Here is a 23,679-nt window from a genome sequence, read left to right as displayed (position 1 = left end):
CTGATTTTCTGCAGACCCTTTTTTGGGCCAGACTTGCCAACTGAGGTCTGGCCAGAAGTCCCCAGGCAGGGGGCCAGGGAATATGTTTCTGCAGTGATTCTATGTAACTTGCCAGGCCCATTAGGTTCTTTTTAAAGTTGAATATTTTTGATGCAAATTTCCCCATCAACAGGCAAAATTCTGTCCTTTGTAAGCATGCCAGGGGAAAGACCCCTCCATGTGAGGAGAATGTGGGAAAGAAACAAAGCAAGAATTTTCCAATTCCAGCCCTACAGGTCTGACCAGAGCTTGGGAACACACTGCCTAAATAATTTGTTTTGTGCCGGGAGCCATGTAAGAGGACTTTTTTTTTCTTTTTTCCCAGAGAAAACACCTGCCAGTAGTTTGAAAAATTAGTGGTCTTCACACCCTGCAGTCTTCCCACACTCTGCATATCAATTATCCCAGAGTTCATCTTTAATTGCTTTTTATCTCTTTTTCTCTCTCCTCCCTTAAAACATGTGCGCACATAGTTTCATTTGCTTAACCTTAACTCCACATTTCATCTCATTTGCTGTTTATTGGCTCTTCTCGTGATCCTCTCATTTCTCTTGACAACAAGCTAGGAGCAATGCTTTACCACCTTTTTGTAACTTCGGGGTCCAAAGCTTAGCACACAGCTTTAGATGAAGCAGCCCACAACCAAAGCCACAATGAAGAAAAAGATATGATACCAGACTTAATTCCTACAGGACCCTACAATTTCACATACCAGATTTCTCTAGCACGAGCAGCTTGGGAAAACTGCTGCAGTAGTAATTGATTGATGACATAATTGTAGCCTGGAAGAAATAATGCTCTTCTGAGAGGTCCTACTTGCTGAGAAAATGAGCTGGGAGAGGCTTAATAAATATCATACTAAGACCAATCTGTCACAAAAGTGGATACAAGATCCAAAGACTTATTTATGTCAATTATACTGAAATAACTTGATGGTATCAGAGGCAACCCGACTGGTAGCCTGGGAAAGAACTTTGATATTTAAGCAACGGACTTAAACCCTACTCTTGCCTCTCTTAAAAGAACAGTTTCTTACTTCAGGCAAAACACACAGCTCATCCCCCCCACCCCCCACGCCCCTGCAAAAGGATAATGAAACCTGAATGTCAAATGCCCCTCACCCCAGTGTCAAGTCTCTAGAGAAGAAGGGGCAACATTTCTAAATCGGATCTCCAGGTGTTTCGTTTCTCACATTAGGTTCTTGGTTTTTCACCTTTCATTTCGACGCTGAACAGCTTTCTCGTATCTCTTGCGAAGCTGCACCATCTCCTCTTCAATCGTTGTGATCATATTGGCAAGTCTGTCAATGTTACTTAACCGGGTTTCCTTCTTCTCCTTCATTTCCTGAAGTTTTGCTACAATTTTGCACACATCATTTTGCATGCTTTCTCGGATAGTAACATTGTTGGCATGTTTCAGCATGGAATTTTGTAACTTTCTTTAAAAATAAGGGGAAAATGGGAAAGATTATCATTTTCTTTAGTTTAAAAATAACAAAGACTTCTGGGGCGCCTGGGTGGCTCAGATGGTTTAGCGTCTGCCTTCGGCTCAGGTCATGATCCCAGAGTCCTGGAATCAAGTCCCGCATCAGGCTCCCTGCTCACAGGGGAGCCTGCTTCTCCCTCTGCCTCTCTCTCTGTTTCTTATGAATAAATAAATAAAATCTTTAAAAAAAATAAATAAAAATAACGAAGACTTCTGAAACTATCCAAGTAGCTCTCACTTTAGTATGTCCCTTGAAATGACAATAGTAGTACAGTAGTCCCCCCCTTTTCCACAGTTTCGCTTTCTGCAGCCTCACGCGCCACCCGGAAATCCGTCCACCGGAAGCAAATGCTCCTCCTTCCGACTCTTTGGAAGGTCAACAGCAGCCTAACGCTCCGTCACAAACGCGCCTGCGCCTTTCACCTCACTTCAGCTTGCTGCCGCGGCGCTTTGTCGCCTCACGTCATCGCGAGAAGAAGGGTGAGTACAGTACAGTAAGTTATATGCGGGTCCGGAAGAGAGCCCACATTTACATAACTTTTATTACAGTACGGCTGACCCTGGAACAGTACAGTTTTGAACTGTGTGGGTCCACTTATCCGTGATTTTTTTTTAATAAATACAGTACAGTACTGTAAATGTATTTTCTCTTTTTTATGATTTTCTCAACATTTTCTTTTCTCTAGCTTACCTTATTGTAAGAATACAGTATACAGCATATATAACATGCAAAATATTTGTTAATCAACTGTTTATGGGATTGGTAAGGTATCTGCTCAAGAGTAGGTTATTAGTAGTTAAGTGTTACGCAGGGATTGGCGCCCAGGGTCAGCTGTATCTTGCTATAATTGTTCTATTTTTATTAGTATTGTTAATCTCTTACTGTGCCTAATTTATAAATTAAGCTTTATCATAGGTATGTGTGTATAGGGAAGAAAAACCTAGAATATATAGGGTTCAGTACTGTCTGCAGTTTCAGGCATCCACTGGGGGCCTTGGGATGTATCCCTCACAGATAAGGGGGACTACTGCAGTAATATTGTTATTCATCATATAATACTCTTCAGGAGTTTCTGTAATCTTCCCAGAGTCTCAGATTCCCCACTCCTCTGGACTAGGACGTCTCTCCTTTTGTGCCCCAAGCCTTTGCTGCCCCACTTTGTCAAATCAAGAGACTATAGTAATTCATTTACTGCTCTGTCGTCCCCTCTTGAGCGCAGAGAGGGTTATATCTGATAAGGTCCATTGGACCTAAAGTGGTGCCTGACTTAATACAGCATCACAATAAATGCTGAATGAATGCATGGCCTTTATAAGTGATATTTTACTTTCATGTAGGATGAGAATCTGTTTGGAAATTAGATTTTCCTACTCCTACCAATCCCCTCCCCCTATCCCTACCCCTCTACTACTTCCCACACAATAGCCCATTTTGTATAGCTTTATAAAAGGAAACTGGCAATAATGGCCACCAGAAAAAGTTCAGGTTGTATAAACTCAGTAGATCAGGGACTAAATATAAATGAGAGTCCAATAGATCTTACCATATTGTAAATAATAAATTTAATAAACAATAATTTGCCAGATGCTTCTGAGTATGTCTACATGGATTAATTCATTTCATGATAAAAAGTCCTATAAAATAAGGACTATTTTTTTTAGAAGGTTTTATTTGAGAGAGAGAGAGACCACGAGCAGGGGGAGGAGCAGAGAGAAGGGGACAAGCAGACTCTCTGCTGAGCACAGAGCATGGAGTCCCACAAGGAGCTCAATCCCAGGACCCTGAGGTTATGACCTGTGCCGAAGTCCGACGCTTAACTGAGTGAGCCACCCAGGTGCCCTAAATAAGGACTATTTTTATAGGTAAGAAAAGTGAGCCCAGAAAAGTAAGGTAGCTTGCCCAAGGTCATGCAGCTAGGACTGCAGGGCTGGGATCGGAGTCTAGAAAGCTACCTCTCTTAACCACTTTGCTATACTGTCTCCTACAAGCACATTAGATGCTTCAAATCCATAACCAGGGGATGCTGGTTAATAAACATTTGATTGTCTTCTAATTTTAAATGCAAATTATCAAATTTGTGCTTTTCTAACTTGGTAAATGAAAATAAATAGTATATAGTTTTTTGTTCACTTAATATAGCTATCAAACAGTGGAAGCATACAGAATCACATTCAGATGCTTAGATTGTCTTTTTTTTTTTTTTTTTAAAGATTTTATTTGTCAGAGAGAGCACGCATCTGTGCACAGAAGCAAAGGGAGGGGTAGGCAGAGGATGAAGCAGCTCCCTGCTGAGCAGGGAGCCCGATGGGGGACTCCATCCCCGGACCCTGAGATCATGATCTGAGCCGAAGGCAGACGCCTAACCGACTGAGCCACCCAGGTGCCCCTAGATTGTCATTTGTAAAGCATCTTTGAGCAAGGGCTCTTCTAGCTTTGTAAGACTATTATTTTCTGGGGCACCTGGCTGGCTCAGTTGGTTAGGCGTCTGCCTTCGGCTCAGGTCATGATCTCAGGGTCCTGGGATAGAGCCCCGTATTGGGCTCCATGCTCAGCAGGGAGTCTGCTTCTCCCTCTCCCTCTGCTCCTACCCCCAACTTGTACGTGCTCCTTCTCTCTCTCTCTCTCACAAATAAATAAATTTTAAAAAAATCTTAAAAAAAAACAAGGCTATTATTTTCTACTTTACTCTTTAGAGTTCAGTGAATCAGAAGAGAAACTTTTGAAAAGACAATAGTTATTATTACACTTACCTTTCTTGAGTAACTGCACTATTTCTTAAAATTTCCAGTTCATTTAATGACATCTTATGTCTTTCTTTTATTTCATTTACTTTCTGGTGAGCTTTGTGAAGTAAGTTAACAAATTTGTTTCTTTCATTTCGGATGGTGTCATACAGTTTAGCAAACTCTTTGAGTCTGAAAACACAAGTGTTCTTGAAACTTGTGAAATAAAACTCATTTTTTCCCCACCTGTAACAAGATGAATCATCATGTAATTCTCTTACCTCCGATGAATTTCACGTTTTTTCTTCTTGTGTATTCTGATTTCCAGATCCTTTGCTTTGATCTCCTTAACAATGGTGGTATATTTTTGCTGAAATATGAAAGTTATGTGTGAAATTAAAAATAAAAAGCCCATCACCATCAACATATGAATACTCCCAGCTGCACCCTATCTCATTCCTGTCCTAGCTGAGTTGTGTAATTGGGGAACTGTAAGGGAGAGATCGGAAAATTGACTGGCCAGCTGAACTGAATTAATTAAGGACAAGAAAGAGTAAGAGAAAAGAGAATGAAAAGAGCCTGTATAGGTTGGCTTTGAGGAGAAGTTTGGGGAACTTTTGGGAGAGCCTAAGAGTGAGTGTGGATGGCATAGATGGGCTGGGTAAGTGAGGAGTTTGTGGAGGGTAGCTGAGGGAAGAGGATTTGTAGTTAGTTTTGACAGATGTTACAAATGGAACCCTTTTTGGTGTTTTGTGAGAAACTGAAGCCATGCTTTTAAGGTGCTTTTCCGAGAAGAAATGCTACCCCGGGTAAAGTTTGCTCAGAACAAAGTTTGCCCTCAGAAACAGCCAACATCTGGAGCATCTGGGTGGCTCAATTGGTTAATCGTCCGACTCTTGATTTCGGCTCGGGTCATGATCTCATGGTTGTGGGATTGAGCCCCACGTCAGGCTCTCTGTTCAGGGCTGAGTCTGCTTGTCTCTCTCCCTCTGCTCCTCCTCTCCCTCTCTCTTTCTCTCTCTCTCTCTCAAATAAATATAATCTTAAAAAAAAAAAAAACAGCCACCATCTGGGTCACACGGTAAATCCCGGTATTCTCTTTTAGTAATATGTCATATCATATTCATTTTTAACAGGAAATCTCTGAACATAATCCTTTCATGGAATAAAATGGTTTTAGAGTTTTAGTTAGCATGGCAGCAGAGTCGTTTTTGCCGTTGGTTTCATTGTTCTTTTGGTTTGGGATGTTGCACTGGGTCAACTCTGGTACTTTGTTGGGAGCCTGGTAAAATCATGGATGGAGCAGTAACTAAGGGCATCCTAGCATTGGTTTAAATAATGCTGGCTTGATAGAACTTGGGAGGGAGAGCAGTCTCACGCTACTGCTCTTGACTTGTTCTTGGACAAACCATAGTGGCATGTGAGTTGGTGGGGAATCAGAGAGATCTGCGGCCTGCACAGCAGTCAGCCCTGTCCCCCCGGAGACACCTACCTTATTCTTACTGAAGTTGTCATGTGCTCGAATCCTCTGCTCATCGTCATTGACCCGGTTCGTTTTTCCTCTAGATTGCTGACTATTGCTAATTGAACCCGGAAACCATTTTTTCAGTATATGATTGAGTCTTGTTTGGGGAAGCTGTATAGTCAAACTTGAAGGATACAATTATAGCTTTCTAACAGACACTGTGTAAAATTGAGGATCTCCTGAACTCTTATGGTAATTAATGGATGGTTACAAAAATGCAGTCACCTGAGCTTTCAGGAAATCCTTGGATTTTTGCTCCTTCTCATCAATTTTGATCTGAGTCATACGGACAAGGTTGAAGACAAGCTCTCGCATGTTTTCTTGCTCCTTTAAAAGCTTGTTTTCTTCTGCAAGTTGTTGTTCCACTAACTTGGACTCAGCTTCTGATAGGATTTTCTTTGGAAAAACACAACGTATTATAACTTATTTGTTTGAAGAAACACACTAGGGCCAGTATCTTAACAATTTTTATTTCCTATGTAGAATTTATTTTACTAGGGCGTAAAACAAAGTAACTTGACTGCCTTAGCTCCAAGTATTTTATAAAAGAATATGCAAATATGATAACATGTTTAATGGGATGCAAGTTTTTCTTAATCAGACTGTATTTTCAAGTAACTTTAAGAAAAAAAGACATAAAAGCATGTTTTTGACAGTGGCTTGAATAAACAAAATTTGAAAATTTAAAATTAGACATTGGTGAAATAAAGCATTTATTTATTTTTAATCTGACTATATTATCATTAGCCCTTTTATTTTAAAATCTCATGAATTTGTATAATTTTTGCTGGTTCAAACACATCCTTTTTCCCCAAATTTAATGTGGGGGTTGAGTGGACTCTGAGATGAAGAAACAGACACACATTAAGTAGGATCATACTCTATTTGATGACTCTCCTATTGAGGTTTTGTGGAACACAGTTAAAAACACAACTTTGTATTAATCATTCTTAGATAGAAGCTTAAATGAAAGTTGACATTGACCTGTTGGGCCAGATTCCTCTTAGCCACTTCAACTTCCTTGTGGAGTTCTCTCCTTCTCTCGGATAATACAGAATCATCTTTAGGGATAGCTTCCATCTGGAAATAAAAATTTAAAACTGGCATTTACACAAGAATGAAATCTTCAATGTCATGTAATCAACACCATTGTGTACCTTTTGCAAATGGTGGGCAAATTATGATTCTCAATTTTTAGGAACTGCCTTTCATGCTGAATGTTCTTTATAAAATCATGGTAAACTAAAATATAAAATATAAAAACCTGCCAAAAATCTATAATTCACCAATTGCAATTATTATATTTCTCCTTCATTTGGAAATAAAAGGAATCTTATTAATAATAGCTGCTAACAATTATAGGGCATTGACAATGTGTCAGGAAAGGTTCTAAGTGCTTATATGTATGGTCGTATTTAATCCTTACAATAACCCTCTGAGATAGGTAGGATTATTATCTCCGATTATACGGATGAGGAGGAGGAGGAACAAAGACATTTAAGCAGCTTGTCTCAATGGTACAGGTGCAAACTCAGGTGGTTAGACTCAGGGTCCGAGATCCTAACGCTGTATTTTACTGCTCCTCTACCTCATGCATGTTTAGAAACATGCATGTTCAAGTGATATGTATTATACTTATAAAATGTGAATTCATTTATGAAATCCTATAGATTAAAAAAATAGGAACTATTTATTAATAACAGTAAGAATACTTGGCTACTCTTAGGTAGTAGTTCGATGAGTAGCTGGAAAGTTCTTACCAAAAAGAAAAGTCTCCTAACTTTTTAATACCTGCAATTCCACCATTACATTTCTATTGTATTGGCTTGTGCTTTTGTCCTCTGCTAAAGTACTTAGGAGAAAGTAATGTTTCATTCTATCAGTCTTTGCTGCCTTGTGAGGAATGAGCTTGTCAGATTCTTCATGATGGAGAAGAGAGCAGAGAGGAGGAGAACACATGGCAGCTTCTGGGGGGAACAGCATCCAAATACAGGAAGGGTTATCTTGGGGTGCTGACAACATACTTGACTTAGAGCGAGTTTAGAGTTGGATCTTTATACCAAAAGCACATGACTCCAACCTGATAGAGTTTATTTCCTCCTGTGACAGCACCAAGGTGGAATATTGGTTAAAATTTGTCTCAAGAAGGAAAAATCATACTGTTTAGTGATTTAAAGGTCACCTAACAGACTCTTTCTGAGATTTGTGTTGCTCTTTTAAAGTAGCTAAAGCATGTCTTTGGATGTCCCAACATCCATGAGCCTGGGCATCTTCACTAGTGTCTTCTGTACCCTCAGATGCCCAAGATGGCCGGCTTCCATCCTACCATGGAGACCTAGCTGTTGAGAAGTACACACTGGATTAGAAAGATGAGACACGGTCTTGTGCAGTCTATATAACAATATACAGGACTTTTTATCTTGATGAACAGATAAATGCTAGAGCAGGTCAGAGAACGGACAGCTCAAAGTAGACTTGAATAATCAGGGAAGATTTTATGGAAGAGTGAAGAAGACAGCAAGAAAGAGTTTGATTTCTTCTTCTGGAAATTAGAGTTAATTATTGCAGAGGAAGTCTAGCAAGCATCCCAGTTCCTGTCTACTTCTCTGCCACGGGTGTCCAGGAGTGGGCTACTCCAAATGTTTTGTTCCCAAGTGTAGGCAAATCTGTATAGGAATGCTAACTGGGACCAGGGAAGCTTACAAGGTTTTTACAGAAGATGTGGTGAGGGCACACTCACTAGCTACATGTCAATGAAAGGCTCATAACAAATTTTCCTGGTTTCAGGTCTCAGACATTTAGGTCCAGTGTTTTGAATTACAAACAATACTGCAATATATTGTATTATTTCTGAGTTCTGGCTAGCTACTTCTCTGATACCTTTCTTAATTCTCCATAAACCCAATCCTCAAGTTTCAGACAGGAACTAAGGATGCTTGGTTTGTGGAAGAAGTAACAAGGTGGGCCATTGGTAGCCGAGCCTGCTGGTTGCCTAGCCAATATCCACCCTCTACTTTGCCTTTACTAATAAAACTCCAGTTTGTTCATAGCTGCAGCATATCCAGGATTCTTCAGACTCTTTTCTGGCTGGGAGTGACCAGATGAGCCAGGACAGGCCAGTGAAATGTAAATGGAAGTTTGCTGGATAAGACTCCTGGGACAGTGACTGTTTTCCTGTTAAAAAGACAGAGTCAACCAAGTTATTATTCTCTCCCTTCCCCACTTTTGTGTGATCTTATGCCTAAAAATGGAAGGTCTTGTGAGCTTCGAAACAAAATATACACGTTAAGGATGACAGAAAAAAGAGCTAAGAGGATCCTGGGCCTACCTCTGGACTTTTTTTTTTTTAAAGATTTTATTTATTTGACAGAGAGAGACACAGTGAGAGAGGTAACACAAGCAGGGGGAGTGGGAGAGGGAGAAGCAGGCTTCCCGTGGAGCAGGGAGCCCAATGTGGGGCTCGATCCCAGGACCCTGGGATCATGACCTGAGCCAAAGGCAGACGCTTAACGACTGAGCCACCCAGGTGCCCCACCTCTGGACTTTTTATTATATGAATAAAACAATCCCCTATTTAAGCCACTGTAATTGAATTTCTGTTACTTCTGGCCAAATTGAGTCTAGTTATAGTCTAGTTCTAATACTGGGGTGACTTGAGATATTTACCATTACATTTGAGCCCCAAATTGCATATATCAGCAGATTTTGTAAGCTTATTTTATTTTATTTTATTTTATTTTGTAAGCTTATTTATTTTAGTTCTTTGTTTGGGTTTTTATAGAGTCGCATTTCATACTTAGGAAAAAAACGTGTTTATTGCAACCAGACAAAAAAAAAAACGTGTGTAAAGTAAGAAATTAAACATCTGCTCCCTACCTTCACTTCAAATACTACTCCTCAGGAGTCTCTGTTAATAGTTTAGTGTCTGTTCTTCCAGACATTTAAAATGCATGAACAAACATCAGTAACTTTCATAAAAGTTAAGAAGTTAGACATGATTCTGTTGCAGTAAACATCCCAATTATTTGATATCAGAAGAACCTCAGTTTCTTTAAGGCTTTGATATTTTCCTAAAATATTTCAAACTTTCATGAGGTTTGTGGCTTGAATTTCTGGAGTCTCTACAGTCAAAAGCCACAGGAGAATCAAACAACAGTCTCTAGGGGGAAATGAAGTCTGAAGAGTAGCCGGAGCCCTTCATGCTTACCTTTTATCTCTTTCCTTTTTGGACCGTATGCAAGGCTGAAATGTTCACTCATGCTGGGAGTGACTATTTTCAAGTACTGCCAGCCAGCCTAGGACTGTGGCTGGGCTAATTATAAGCCATCAGGTCAAAGAGGAAGATAGTCTCTCACTGAAACAAACTGCACTAGGGCAAAAACAGATTTTTCACGAAACCAGTGAAGGAAGAGGATTTTAATACATTTCATTGCCGTTAGTTTTATGTTCAATGGGTACTATTTTGTGAATTTAACAACTAGAAGTGTCCTAACATAAATAGCTTCTATTTATTAAAATCTGAACAACTTGTGAGCATTCTACTACAGTCTCCCCTTGAGTCAGGGCCATTCCTTATGTATTTGTGTCCAGCCAGGTCAATTTATAGTGGAAAGCCTCATCATCAGAAACAGCTCCCAACTAGCCTTTAAGTGTCCCACTCTTAAATATAAGGAGGTAGCCACAGGGTCCATGTTTGCCCAAAGTTCCAATTTAACCACTGTAATGTGCTAGGACCTGGGCTAAGATGGCATAGCTTGTAGTAAACCAATGCTCCTAACAAGAATAACTTGAAAAGTTGGATTTAAAAATATGTTTGAAGGCATAAGAGTTGCAAAGGTAAATAGAGTTGAAGTCTTCAAAGGTTCTAGCGCTGTCTGGGAAGCAGTAAATTATTAATCTATATGGACTCTAATTAAAGTCAAGGATGAATGTTGTAATCTTTAGGCTAACCACTTTAGGCCAAAGAATGGAAAGAGAAGGAAAACTAACTAAAACATATCTAAAATGGGGGAAATAGAACAACTGAAAATAGAAATAGGACGATTCATCTGTTTGATTCATCCAAAAGAAGGAACTATAGGAGGGAAAATGGAACATAAAAGATATGGGACAAAGAGAAAGCAATAGTAATATGGTAGAAATAAGCCCAAGAAGATCCATAATCACATTAAATGTTTTTGGACTAAATACAAGAACTAAAAGGTAGAAATTTTCAGACCAGATATTAAAAAGTATGTGCTGCATATAAAAGATATCTAAGTAAGGACACAGAAAGAGTGAAACTGAATGGATGGAAAAGGAAATACCATGCAAAATCTAACCAAAAAAAGCTAGTATAACTTATATTGTCCTAATAGCAGACAAAGTAAGCTTTTAAGGCAAAAAGCATTTCTAAAGTTAAAGAGATTTCACAGTGATAAAAGAATTAACCTACCTGCTGGAACTGTAATAAAAATATTAGAGGTAAAGAGAAACATAAATAACTCTTCTTTTTGTTTTTGCAAAAGTGTAAAAAGCACATTTTGCCCCACTGAGATTAAAAAAAAAAAATGTTTGTGAGTGCCATCTGACCGCAGGACAGTCATTTGTCACACTCCTAACCCTAATCAGTTTTGTCCACACCTTGCTAAAGATTGGTGTTTCAGTCAGGAGAAGCTAGGTTATGCTACAGAAATAAACAATCCCCAACTGTCATGGCTCCAAACCATGAAGACTTATTTCTTGCTCTGCCAAAGCCTGTGGCCAGTCAAGGCGATTGTCCAAGACAACTACTGGCTCGGCATTTGGGGTGCTTCCATTTTACAGCACTTCCATATCATCATGTACTTCTACAACTGCAGTAGGAGAGGGAAAAGAGCTAGAGGTCTCACACTGGCAATCAGATAATGTGTCACTTCTGTCCATAATCCATTGGCCAGAACTAGTCATGTGACTCTGCTCAACTGCAAAGATGCAAGAAAGTAGACACTTCCTATGTGCCCAGAAGAAGAGGAGAACTAGGCGTAGGTTAGGATCAGAAGTGTCTACCACAGTTGGAAACTCCTGTTAAAATTTCAGAGGTCTTGAACCTCCATAAGGTCACAGAGCATGACAGTACTAAAGAGAATGGGTATGGTTTTTATACATCCAGCAGCTTCATCTCAGAGATTGATCTGTTTTCCACCAAAGGATGCAGTCCTCTCAAGAATTTACGCCTTTCAGCAGTGCTTGGTCAGTTAGCACAGGGAGTGCCACGTGAGTGGGAGAGAGAGAACCAAAACAGTATTAAGAAGATAATAGCTATTTTGAGCATTCTCTGACTGGAGTACATCCCTGATACTGCACAGAATTAGCCAGGTAGCCTGGGTTCTGATGGCCCTTAGCTAGTTGGAGGTCTAGGCTCACTGACCATCTATATTTACATAATTTGATCTAGTCCCTAACTGTTACAGTCTACAATGACATCATTCTGGATATGACTCTTTCAACTGGTAAAGATAGCAGTCCACTTGGTCCTGCTGTGTAGTGAACCCTTGAGCTCTTCCAGAACTGGATGGCCTAACTGCTTCCACTGGCCAGGCTGATGCCTGATCCAAACAAGACGTGTCCCTAACCTTGGGTTCGCAAAAAGAGATTGAAAAACATTATAAGACAGAGCCTTTATGATGGGTTTGATGCATTTTAAAATTAGCATTCTCTGATTTCCTTTTCTTTATTGATAGCAAAAACAACTTCTTAAAATATTTTACTTCAAAAGGATAGTACTGATTTTGAAAAATCAAAAAGTGACGTACAGCACCCACCTCTAATAGAAGCCTTTGATGTAGTGCCTGAGTTTGAGTGAGTGCATCCCAGGACACTTTTAAGAGTAGCTCCATCTTTTTTAAATTTCGAAAATCTCGTTCTTTTTCTCTTTGCTTACGAGAAAGTTCATCATGGTAGTTCTGCTTATCAATGAGACAGTTTCGTAAGTTGAGATCTAAGATCCCTCTGTTCCAGGTAAAGAGAGAAAATGAAAGTGATTTGTCATCTTGTCATCAACTGCCCTTCATGTTTTTCAAGACAGCATGCTCAGCATATTCATACAGAACTATCATCATATGAGAATCAGATTTTAAATAATGCCAAAAGCAACTTTGTTTGTAAGTTGGCATCATTTAGAGTCACAGTCTTATAAAAAACGCAAATGGAGGGGCGGAGCAAGATGGCGGAGGAGTAGGAGACCTGGATTTCGTCTCCTCTCAGGAATTCAGCTGGATAGGGATCAAACCATTCTGAACACCTACAAACTCAACAGGAGATCGAAGAAAAGAAGAGCAACAACTCTCTGAACAGAAAAGCGACCACTTTCTGGAAGGTAGGACGTGCGGAGAAGTGAATCCGAGGCGACATTCGGGAGGATAGACGGTGGGGGAGGGGCCTCCGACGGCCGCTTCTGGCAAGTGATAGAGCCACGGAGCACAAAGTCGGAACTTTTAGAAGTCTGCTCCGCTGAGGGACGTCACTCTGGTGGCGAAGTGGGGGGTGGAACCCTCGCGGGACAGTGTGGTCTCAGGACCCTCGGGGTCACAGAAAGACCGGGGGTGCCTGAGTGCGGCAGAGCTCCCAGGTATCGGAGCAGGGAAGCCGGCTGCAGAGACGGAGCCCAGGCGCGGGCTCTCAGCTCGGGGTTGCTATAAACCGTGATCCGCGGCACAGTCGGGCCACAGCTCCTCCAGCAGGGACCCAACAAGCGGCAGATCCGGGGAGACTCACCTTCTTCCCCCGGGAGGAGAGGTGCGGGAGTGCACCGCGGGGATCTGCTGGGTTTGGAGACTCCACACGGGGTCGGGTGCCAGATAGAAAGGCGCGGTCACAGGCCGGATGAGCGCGGAGTGCGGCCAGAGACCGGGGAGACGGGAGTGACTGACGGCTTTTCTCTGGGGGCGCACTGAGGAGCGGGACCCCGAGTTCTCGGCTCCGCCGGGGCGGAGACTGGGAGGCCGCCATTTTCACTCTCCGCCTCCAAAGCTGTACGGAAAGCTTGCAGGGAACAAAAGCTCCGGAGAGCAAACCCGAGCGGATTACTTAGCCCGGACCGGCAAGGGCGGGGCAATTTTGCCTCCGGCAAAGACATTTGGGAACCACGGCAACAGGCCCCTCCCCCAGAAGATCAGCGAGAACAGCCAGCCAAGACCAAGTTTACCGATCAATGAGAACGGCAGAACTCCAGCGCTAGGGGAACACTGCACATAGAATTCATGGCTTTTTTACCATGATTCTTTAGTCTTTCAAAGTTAATTATTTTTTTTAACTGTCTTTTTTTCTTTTTTCTTTTTTTTTGAATTTTTCTTTTTCCCTTTTTCAACCAACATCTTATCAATCCCTTTTTTAAAAAAACACTTTTATTTTTCATTTTTAAAGTCATATTCTATCCTTTCATAGTAGTTACCCGTATTTTTGGCATATATATATAAGTTGTTCTCTCTTTAAAATCTTGAGATAGTTTCTTCTAACAGATCAAAATATACTCTAAATCTCTAGTGTATGGTTTTTTTCTACTCCCCTGCCTGATCACATTCTCTCCCTTTTTTCTTTCTTTCTTTTTTTTTTTTTTAATCCTCTTCTTTCTTTTTTCAAACAACTTATCAAATCCTTTTTTAAAATTTTTTATAATTTCCATCTTTACAGTCATATTCCATCCCTTCATCATATCAACCCTTATTTTTGTACATATATAAGTTTTTCTTTCTTTAAAATTTTGGGAGGGACTTTCTTTTAACAGACCAAAATACACCCAAAATCTAGTGTGTGGCACTGATCTATAATCCAGCCTGATCATATTTGATCACATTCTGTTTTTGTTTTGTTTTGTTTTGTTCTGCTTTTGTTTGTTTTTATCTTTATCTTTTTCTTTTTTCTTTTTTCTTTTTTTCTTTCCTTTTCTTTTTTCTCTCTTTCCCTTTCTTTTCCCACTGCTTCAGGTCTTTTCTGATTTGTTTAGAGTATATTTTCTGGGGACGTTGTTACCCTGTTAGCATTTTGTTCTCTCATTAATCTATTCTCCTCTGCACAAAATGACAAGACGGAAAAAATCACCTCAACAAAAAGAACAAGAGGTAGTACCGACTGCCAGGGACCTACTCAATACGGACATTAGTACGATGTCAGATCTAGAGTTCAGAATCATCACTTTAAAGATACTAGCTGGGCTTGAAAAAAACATGGAAGTTATTAGAGAAACCCTTTCTGGAGAAGTAAAAGAACTAAAATCAAACCAAGTAGAAATCAAAAAGGCTATTAATGAGGTGCAATCAAATATGGGGGCGCTAACTGCTAGGATAAATGAGGCAGAAGAAAGAATCAGTGAGATAGAAGACCAAATGATGGAAAATAAAGAAGCTGAGAAAAAGAGAGATAAACAACTACTGGATCACGAGGGCAGAATTCGAGAGATAAACGATACCATAAGACGAAACAACATTAGAATAATTGGGATCCCAGAAGAAGAAGAAAGAGAGAGAGGTGCAGAAGGTATAATGGAGCAAATTATAGCAGAGAACTTCCCTAATTTGGGGAAGGAAACAGGCATCAAAATCCAGGAAGCACAGAGAACCCCTCTCAAAATCAATAAAAATAGGTCAACACCCCGACATCTAATAGTGAAACTTACGAGTCTCAGAGACAAAGAGAAAATCCTGAAAGCAGCTCGGGAGAAGAGATATGTAACCTACAATGGTAGAAACATTAGATTGGCAACAGACTTATCCACAGAGACCTGGCAGGCCAGAAAGGACTGGCAGGACATATTCAGAGCACTAAATGAGAAAAATATGCAGCCAAGAATACTATATCCAGCTAGGCTGTCATTGAAAATTGAAGGAGAGATAAAAAGCTTCCAGGACAAACAAAAACTAAAGGAATTTGCAAACACGAAACCAGCCCTACAACAAATATTGAAAGGGGTCCTCTAAGCAAAGAGAGAGCCTAAAAGCAACATAGACCAGAAAGGAACACAAACAATATACAGTAACAGTCACTTTACAGGCAATACAATGGCACTGAACTCCTATCTTTCAATAGTTACCCTGAATGTAAATGGGCTAAATGCCCCAATCAAAAGACACAGGCTATCAGATTGGATTAAAAAACAAGACCCATCGATATGCTGTCTGCAAGAGACTCATTTTAGACCCAAAGACACCCCCAGATTGAAAGTGAGGGGGTGGAAAACCATTTACCATGCTAATGGACACCAAAAGAAAGCTGGGGTGGCAATCCTTATATCAGACAAATTAGATTTTAAACCAAAGACTGTAATAAGAGATGAGGAAGGACACTATATCCTACTTAAAGGGTCTATCCAACAAGAAGATCTAACAATTGTAAATATCTATGCCCCTAACATGGGAGCAGCCAATTATATAAGGCAATTAATAACAAAAGCAAAGAAACACATCGACAACAATACAATAATAGTGGGGGACTTTAACACCCCCCTCACTGAAATGGACAGATCGTCTAAGCAAAAGATCAACAAGGAAATAAAGACTTTAAATGACACACTGGACCAAATGGACTTCACAGACATATTCAGAACATTCCATCCCAAAGCAACGGAATACACATTCTTCTCTAGTGCCCATGGAACATTCTCCAGAATAGATCACATCCTAGGTCATAAATCAGGTCTCAACCGGTACCAGAAGATTGGGATCATCCCCTGCCTATTTTCAGACCACAATGCTTTGAAACTAGAACTCAATCACAAGAGGAAAATCAGAAAGAACTCAAATACATGGAGGCTAAAGAGCATCCTACTGAAGAATGAATGGGTCAACCAGGAAATTAAAGAAGAATTAAAAAAATTCATGGAAACCAATGAAAATGAAAACACAACTATTCAAAATCTTTGGGATACAGCAAAGGCAGTCCTAAGAGGAAAGTATATAGCAATACAAGCCTTTCTCAAGAAACAAGAAAGGTCTCAAGTACACAACCTAACCCTACACCTAAAGGAGCTGGAGAAAGAACAGCAAATAAAGCCTAAACCCAGCAGGAGAAGAGAAATAATAAAGATCAGAGCAGAAATCAATGAAATAGAAACCAAAAGAACAGTAGAACAGATCAACGAAACTAGGAGCTGGTTCTTTGAAAGAATTAACAAGATTGATAAGCCCCTGGCCAGACTTATCAAAAAGAAAAGAGAAATGACCCAAATCAACAAAATCATGAATGAAAGAGGAGAAATCACAACCAACACCAAAGAAATACAAACAATTATAAGAACATATTATGAGCAACTCTATGCCAACAAATTAGATAACCTGGAAGTAATGGATGCATTCCTAGAGATGTATCAACTACCAAAACTGAACCAGGAAGAAATAGAACACCTGAACAGACCTATAACCACTAAGGAAATAGAAGCAGTCATCAAAAATCTCCCAAAACACAAAAGCCCAGGGCCAGATGGCTTCCCAGGGGAATTCTACCAAACATTTCAAGAAGAATTAATACCTATCCTTCTGAAACTGTTCCAAAAAATAGAAATGGAAGGAAAACTTCCAAACTCATTTTATGAGGCCAGCATTACCTTGATCCCAAAACCAGACAAAGACCCCATCAAAAAGGAGAATTACAGACCAATATCCCTGATGAACATGGATGCAAAAATTCTCACCAAAATACTAGCCAATAGGATCCAACAGTACATTAAAAGGATTATTCACCACGACCAAGTCGGATTTATCCCTGGGCTGCAAGGTTGGTTCAACATCCGCAAATCAATCAACGTGATACAATACATTAACAAAAGAAAAAACAAGAATCACATGATCCTCTCAATAGATGCAGAAAAAGCATTTGACAAAGTACAGCATCCTTTCTTGATCAAAACTCTTCAGAGTATAGGGATAGAGGGTACATACCTCAATATCATAAAAGCCATCTATGAAAAACCTACAGCGAATATCATTCTCAATGGGGAAAAACTGAGAGCTTTCCCCCTAAGGTCAGGAACGCGGCAGGGATGTCCACTATCACCACTGCTATTCAACATAGTACTGGAAGTCCTAGCCACAGCAATCAGACAACAAAAAGAAATCAAAGGCATCCAAATTGGCAAAGAAGAAGTCAAACTCTCACTCTTTGCAGATGATATGATACTTTATGTGGAAAATCCCAAAGACTCCACCCCAAAACTGCTAGAACTCATACAGGAATTCAGTAAAGTGGCAGGATATAAAATCAATGCACAGAAGTCAGTGGCATTCCTATACACCAACAACAAGTCAGAAGAAAGAGAAATTAAGGAGTCGATCCCATTTACAATTGCACCCAAAACCATAAGATACCTAGGAATAAATCTAACCAAAGAGGCAAAGGATCTGTACTCAGAAAACTATAAAATACTCATGAAAGAAATTGAGGAAGACACAAAGAAATGGAAAAACGTTCCATGCTCATGGATTGGAAGAACAAATATTGTGAAGATGTCAATCCTACCTAGAGCAATCTACACATTCAATGCAATCCCCATCAAAATACCATCCACTTTCTTCAAAGAAATGGAACAAATAATCCTAAAATTTGTATGGAACCAGAAAAGACCCCGCATAGCCAGAGGAATGTTGAAAAAGAAAAGCAAAGCTGGCGGCATCACAATTCCAGACTTCCAGCTCTATTACAAAGCTGTCATCATCAAGACAGTATGGTACTGGCACAAAAACAGACACATAGATCAATGGAACAGAATAGAGAGCCCAGAAATGGACCCTCAACTCTATGGTCAACTAATCTTCGACAAAGCAGGAAAGAATGTCCAATGGAAAAAAGACAGTCTCTTCAACAAATGGTGTTGGGAAAATTGGACAGCCACATGCAGAAGAATGAAACTGGACCATTTCCTCACACCACACACAAAAATAGACTCCAAATGGTTGAAAGACCTCAATGTGAGACAGGAGTCCATCAAAATCCTAAAGGAGAACACAGGCAGCAACCTCTTCGACCTCAGCCGCAGCAACTTCTTCCTAGAAACATCGCCAAAGGCAAGGGAAGCAAGGGCAAAAATGAACTATTGGGACTTCATCAAGATAAAAAGCTTTTGCAAAGCAAAGGAAACAGTCAACAAAACCAAAAGACAACCGACAGAATGGGAGAAGATATTTGCAAATGACATATCAGATAAAGGGCTAGTATCCAAAATTTATAAAGAACTCATCAAACTCAACACCAAAAGAACAAAGAATCCAATCAAGAAATGGGCAGAAGACATGAACAGACATTTCTCCAAAGAAGACATCCAAATGGCCAACAGACACATGAAAAAGTGTTCAATATCGCTCGGCATCAGGGAAATCCAAATCAAAACCTCAATGAGATACCACCTCACACCAGTCAGAATGGCTAAAATTAACAAGTCAGGAAATGACAGATGTTGGCGGGGATGCGGAGAAAGGGGAACCCTCCTACACTGTTGGTGGGAATGCAAGCTGGTGCAGCCACTCTGGAAAACAGTATGGAGGTTCCTCAAAAAGTTGAAAATAGAGCTACCATATGATCCAGCAATTGCACTACTGGGTATTTACCCCAAAGATACAAATGTAGGGACCCGAAAGGCTACGTGCACCCCGATGTTTATAGCAGCAATGTCCACAATAGCCAAACTGTGGAAAGAGCCAAGATGTCCATCAACAGATGAATGGATAAAGAAGATGTGGTATATATATACAATGGAATATTATGCAGCCATCAAAAGGAATAAGATCTTGCCATTTGCAACGACGTGGATGGAACTGGAGGGTATTATGCTGAGCGAAATAAGTCAAACAGAGAAAGACATGTATCATATGACCTCACTGATATGAGGAATTCTTAATCTCAGGAAACAAACTGAGGGTTGCTGGAGTGGGGGGTGGGGTGGGAGGGATGGGGTGACTGGGTGATGGACACTGGGGAGGGTATGTGTTCTGGTAAGCGCTGTGAATTGTGCAGGACTGTTGAATCTCAGATCTGTACCTCTGAAACAAATAATGCAATATATGTTAAGAAAGAAAAAAAGAAGAAGAATGTAGCAGGAGGGGAAGAATGAAGGGGGGGAAATCGGAGGGGGAGAAGAACCATGAGAGATGATGGACTCTGAAAAACAAACTGAGGGTTCTAGAGGGGAGGGGGTTGGGAGGATGGGTTAGCCTGGTGATGGGTATTGAGGAGGGCACGTTCTGCATGGAGCACTGGGTGCTATGCACAAACAATGAATCATGGAACACTATATCTAAAACCAATGATGTAATGTATGGGGATTAACATAACAATAAAAAAAATTAAAAAAAAAAAAAACGCAAATGGAATAGCGGCTCAGCAGATACAGAGGCTCAGAGGCTGAAATTTTATTTAAAAATAGGAATTAACACCTTCCCAGGGAACTGCACCACAGAGTTATTCCCATTAGGAAAAAGTCATGATTACCTCCAAAATACCATTCATCTTTAGGAAAAATCCCTCAACTAATAGCATACTCTAGTGATACACTTTTCAGAGGCACATTTCAAAAACTTACAAAAATACAGTACATTGTGTCCTTAAGATTTGGTCATAGGAAATTGAGGAAAATGATGAGTAAAGGTTGGGAAAAATATTTGGAAATACTTTATTTAATATATATATTTTTAAAGGATAGCTCTAGGTTCAAATCTTTTTTTAAGATTTTATTTATTTATTCATAAGAGACAGAGAGAGAGGCAGAGGGAGAAGCAGGCTTCCCGCTGAGCAGGGAGCCCGATGCGGGACTCGATCCCAGGACCCTGGGATCATGACCTGAGCCGAAGGCAGATGCTTAACCATCTGAGCCACCCAGGCGCCCCTAATATTTTTTATTAATGGTAAAAATCTATTCAAAAATCTATAAAATATTTAATTGAATCAACATAAAACTGAGATTATGTGTTGAATCCTCAAATATAAATTGAAGAAAAATTTAAATGATAGATACACAGAAATACTACTAACCTTTCAGTTAGTGAAGTTGCTTCATTCTCTCTGGTTAATTCCAGGAGCTTGACCAATTGGTTATATTCTCGTTCTTTGATTTCAAGTAAGGCTCGTTTGCCTTCAACTTCCTTTATTACATCCTCCTTCTCTTCCATTATAGAATTAATTTTGTTTTCAACTTTCTTTAGCGAGTCATTTAGCTCTTTGAGTTCATATTCCAAGACGATTTTTTTCTTTTCCATTTCTCTGTGGGGGATACATACATACATGTACACATACATACATATATGTGTACACACACACACGTTTGAGCCCATGGTGTCTTTACCTATTTTACTTCCTGAAAAGGCAACAGAAGAGCTAGTGATGAATTCAAAGGTGGGGTGAAGATCACAGGTGGGTGGGGGATTGGGGTGTATCTCCTCTGAGTGCCAATGAGGGCAGTGATTTGTCCTGCCTCCTCACTTTCTCCCCAGATCCCCCCGTGCGGCATCGCCTGGGGTCTACCCTTATCCTGACCAGCCTCCCTGAATCTCTCAACTTTGGTGGTGGTGATGTGGTTTTTAGAACTGTTACTAATGCTTGCTTTTTTTCCCTCCTCACCAGAGCAATCATATTGTTTCTCCAGAATTTTCGTATCTTCACTTATCTTTATCTTTTTGGGTTCCTCTAAACCTTGAGAATTTCCTTCATGATTTCTGCCTCCAAATTTACCCTGAATGTTCAGGGGTGTTCCCCCATGTGAATAGTTGGCAAAGTAAAGAGTTGCTGTCATCTGGGCTTTAGGCTTCTGGCTGGCTGCCACACTTCTAGACCATGAAATTTAGCCTAGTTCAAATAATTAATCTCTTGCATAGCTCTGTTAAAATCTGTTGGAGTTCTCCACACAGATTCAATTTATAAATTGGAAAGAGAATATTGTCCCCAAATTAAGACATAACTGTTATGAGTGATAGTAATATACTGCATTACTTTCTTCTAATGAACTTGATATACACAACCTAGACAGGGCCAAATGCAGATATTTTGAAGGTTATGATAGTAATTTGATGTGTTCAATGGATAATATTCTTGTTTTAGCATGCACACATAACTTGGGGGGGGAGCGGGTTGGGAGAGCCTAAAAATAATATTAAATCATACATTTTTTTGCGTGTTGTTTTTTCTATCTCTTTTCCAATTTGTACAGGAACAGTTTGATGGTGGACCACTTCATCCTAGTAAAGAAATGGAACCATGTTAAATTATGTAGTCTTAGACCAGAAGTAGTTAAGACAAGAAAATTAAATAGAGAGGAGAGGACTACAATGTACAGAATTCCTGCTATCTGTCCTGTACTGTGCAGGGTGCTTTAATTATTTCACTTAATACTCACAGGGACCTTATAAGATAGTTAAGGTTGTTACCAGTTTAAAGAGGAGGTAGCTGGGGCACCTGGGTGGCTCAGTCAGTTAAGCGTCTGCCTTCAGCTTAGGTCATGATCTCGGGGTCCTGGGATCAAGCCCTGCATCAGGGAGTCTGCTTCTCCCTTTGCCCCTCACCCTCGCTCATGCTCTCTCTCTCTCTCAAAATAAATAAAATCTTAAAAAAAAAAAAAAGGAGGTAGCTGAGTGTAACAAATGCTGTTTGTTCCCTTTATGGCTGTATGCCCATCCTCAGGGGTTGGCTGCTAACAGCCCATGCTTATTCTCCTCTCCTCTCTTCTACTCACCACTGGCTGAGAAGAGCTGTCTTTATCGGGAGTAAAGGGAAGAGGGCAGCCCTCTGTGACCAATGACTAATGGACAGCCCATCCCCTTTGCCTCTGGGTGGCATTCATGGACTAGAGTTCCGCATGGGATCAGGTTGAGACTAGAGTTCTCCTGAAAACACATTTTGGCCCAGCTCCTTCCCAACTCTGTGCTACTTCCCTCCCTCTCCTATCAGATTCTTCTTAGTGCCCTCCCTCCACGAATACTTGTCTGAATATTAGAAGCTCTGCTTCTAGGGAACCCTGCCTAAGACTCATGTAGAGAGAATTTAAATAATGTTCCCAAAGTCACACAACTAGGAAGTGGTAAGGCCAAGATCAGAAGCTAACTTTGTCTAGTACCACTTTCCACTATGCTCTGTGGACTCAGAGAAGGTTTAGTTTTAGCCTCAAGCAGCTTATGAACATGGCAGGGGTTCTGGAACGGCCCTTTCTGCCTGGGATCACACTGGACTTCGGTGCCTGGGGTAACACACATGCATGAAGGTTGTACACATCATGGCAGTGTAGCGCATTTCTCCCTGGGATCTTGCTCAGTCCTGGGGCAGATCCAAGTTTTGTAAGGCTAAGACTCTTAGGATTTGTTGGGGGGCCTCTTTAAGAAAAAGAATAAAAAATTACAAATGCTAAATAGGCACAGGGCCTTGGAAGAGGTTCATGGAAGTGAGGGGCCTGAAGCTTTAGCCTTGTTGGGCTCCTCGTAAATCTGTCTCTGCTCAGGTCCTCCATTCCAGGTAGCAGCTGGGTCTGTCTTGTTTGACTGCTCTAAGACCCTTAAGGAAAAAGAGGTTAAAGTGAATCATAATTGTCCTTTAAGCCAATGAGTCTCAGATGTTGTTGTTTTTAAAATAACTCTAGGTTATTTAAATCATTTTTGAGATATATATATATATATATATTTCAAAGTAAAATGAATTTTAATTATCTCCTAAAACATAAATGCATAAGCAAAGTCTTCATCACTTTCATGGGGAGAAGGAAGTAGAGTGGAATCAAACAGACAAGGATAAAGTTATACAAATATAATTAAGAGGTTAGGACATCTGGTTGCTCTTCAAAGAAGTGATTGTGTTTGTGACATTCAATGCTAATGCTGAAAATGCTTGGTGAGGTCTAGAGAGGTCTTTTCCCTGGGTCAAGGGTTCCACATTAGGGAGGGACTACCAAACACTCTCAAGTCTTCTGTGAATTCCCAGAGCCCGGT

General features: G+C 40.3%; 1 protein-coding gene across 1 annotated transcript in view; it reads right to left on the bottom strand.

The window, feature by feature from the left end:
• Positions 1–23,679, bottom strand: part of CCDC146 (coiled-coil domain containing 146) — a 129,845-nt gene that overhangs the window by 18,283 nt on the left and 87,883 nt on the right. The window contains exons 7-14 of the mRNA XM_078060057.1: positions 21,869–21,942; positions 20,744–20,971; positions 12,556–12,742; positions 6,758–6,853; positions 5,999–6,169; positions 4,530–4,618; positions 4,276–4,440; positions 1,253–1,477 (exon numbers count right to left, since the gene is read on the bottom strand). Coding sequence (XP_077916183.1) covers positions 1,253–1,477; positions 4,276–4,440; positions 4,530–4,618; positions 5,999–6,169; positions 6,758–6,853; positions 12,556–12,742; positions 20,744–20,971; positions 21,869–21,942 — 1,235 coding nt within the window. The remainder of the gene's footprint in view (positions 1–1,252; positions 1,478–4,275; positions 4,441–4,529; positions 4,619–5,998; positions 6,170–6,757; positions 6,854–12,555; positions 12,743–20,743; positions 20,972–21,868; positions 21,943–23,679) is intronic.

This window comes from Halichoerus grypus, chromosome 12 (assembly GCF_964656455.1).
Source record: "Halichoerus grypus chromosome 12, mHalGry1.hap1.1, whole genome shotgun sequence".
NCBI lineage: Eukaryota > Metazoa > Chordata > Mammalia > Carnivora > Phocidae > Halichoerus > Halichoerus grypus.
This window is presented reverse-complemented; position numbering and strand designations above follow the sequence as displayed.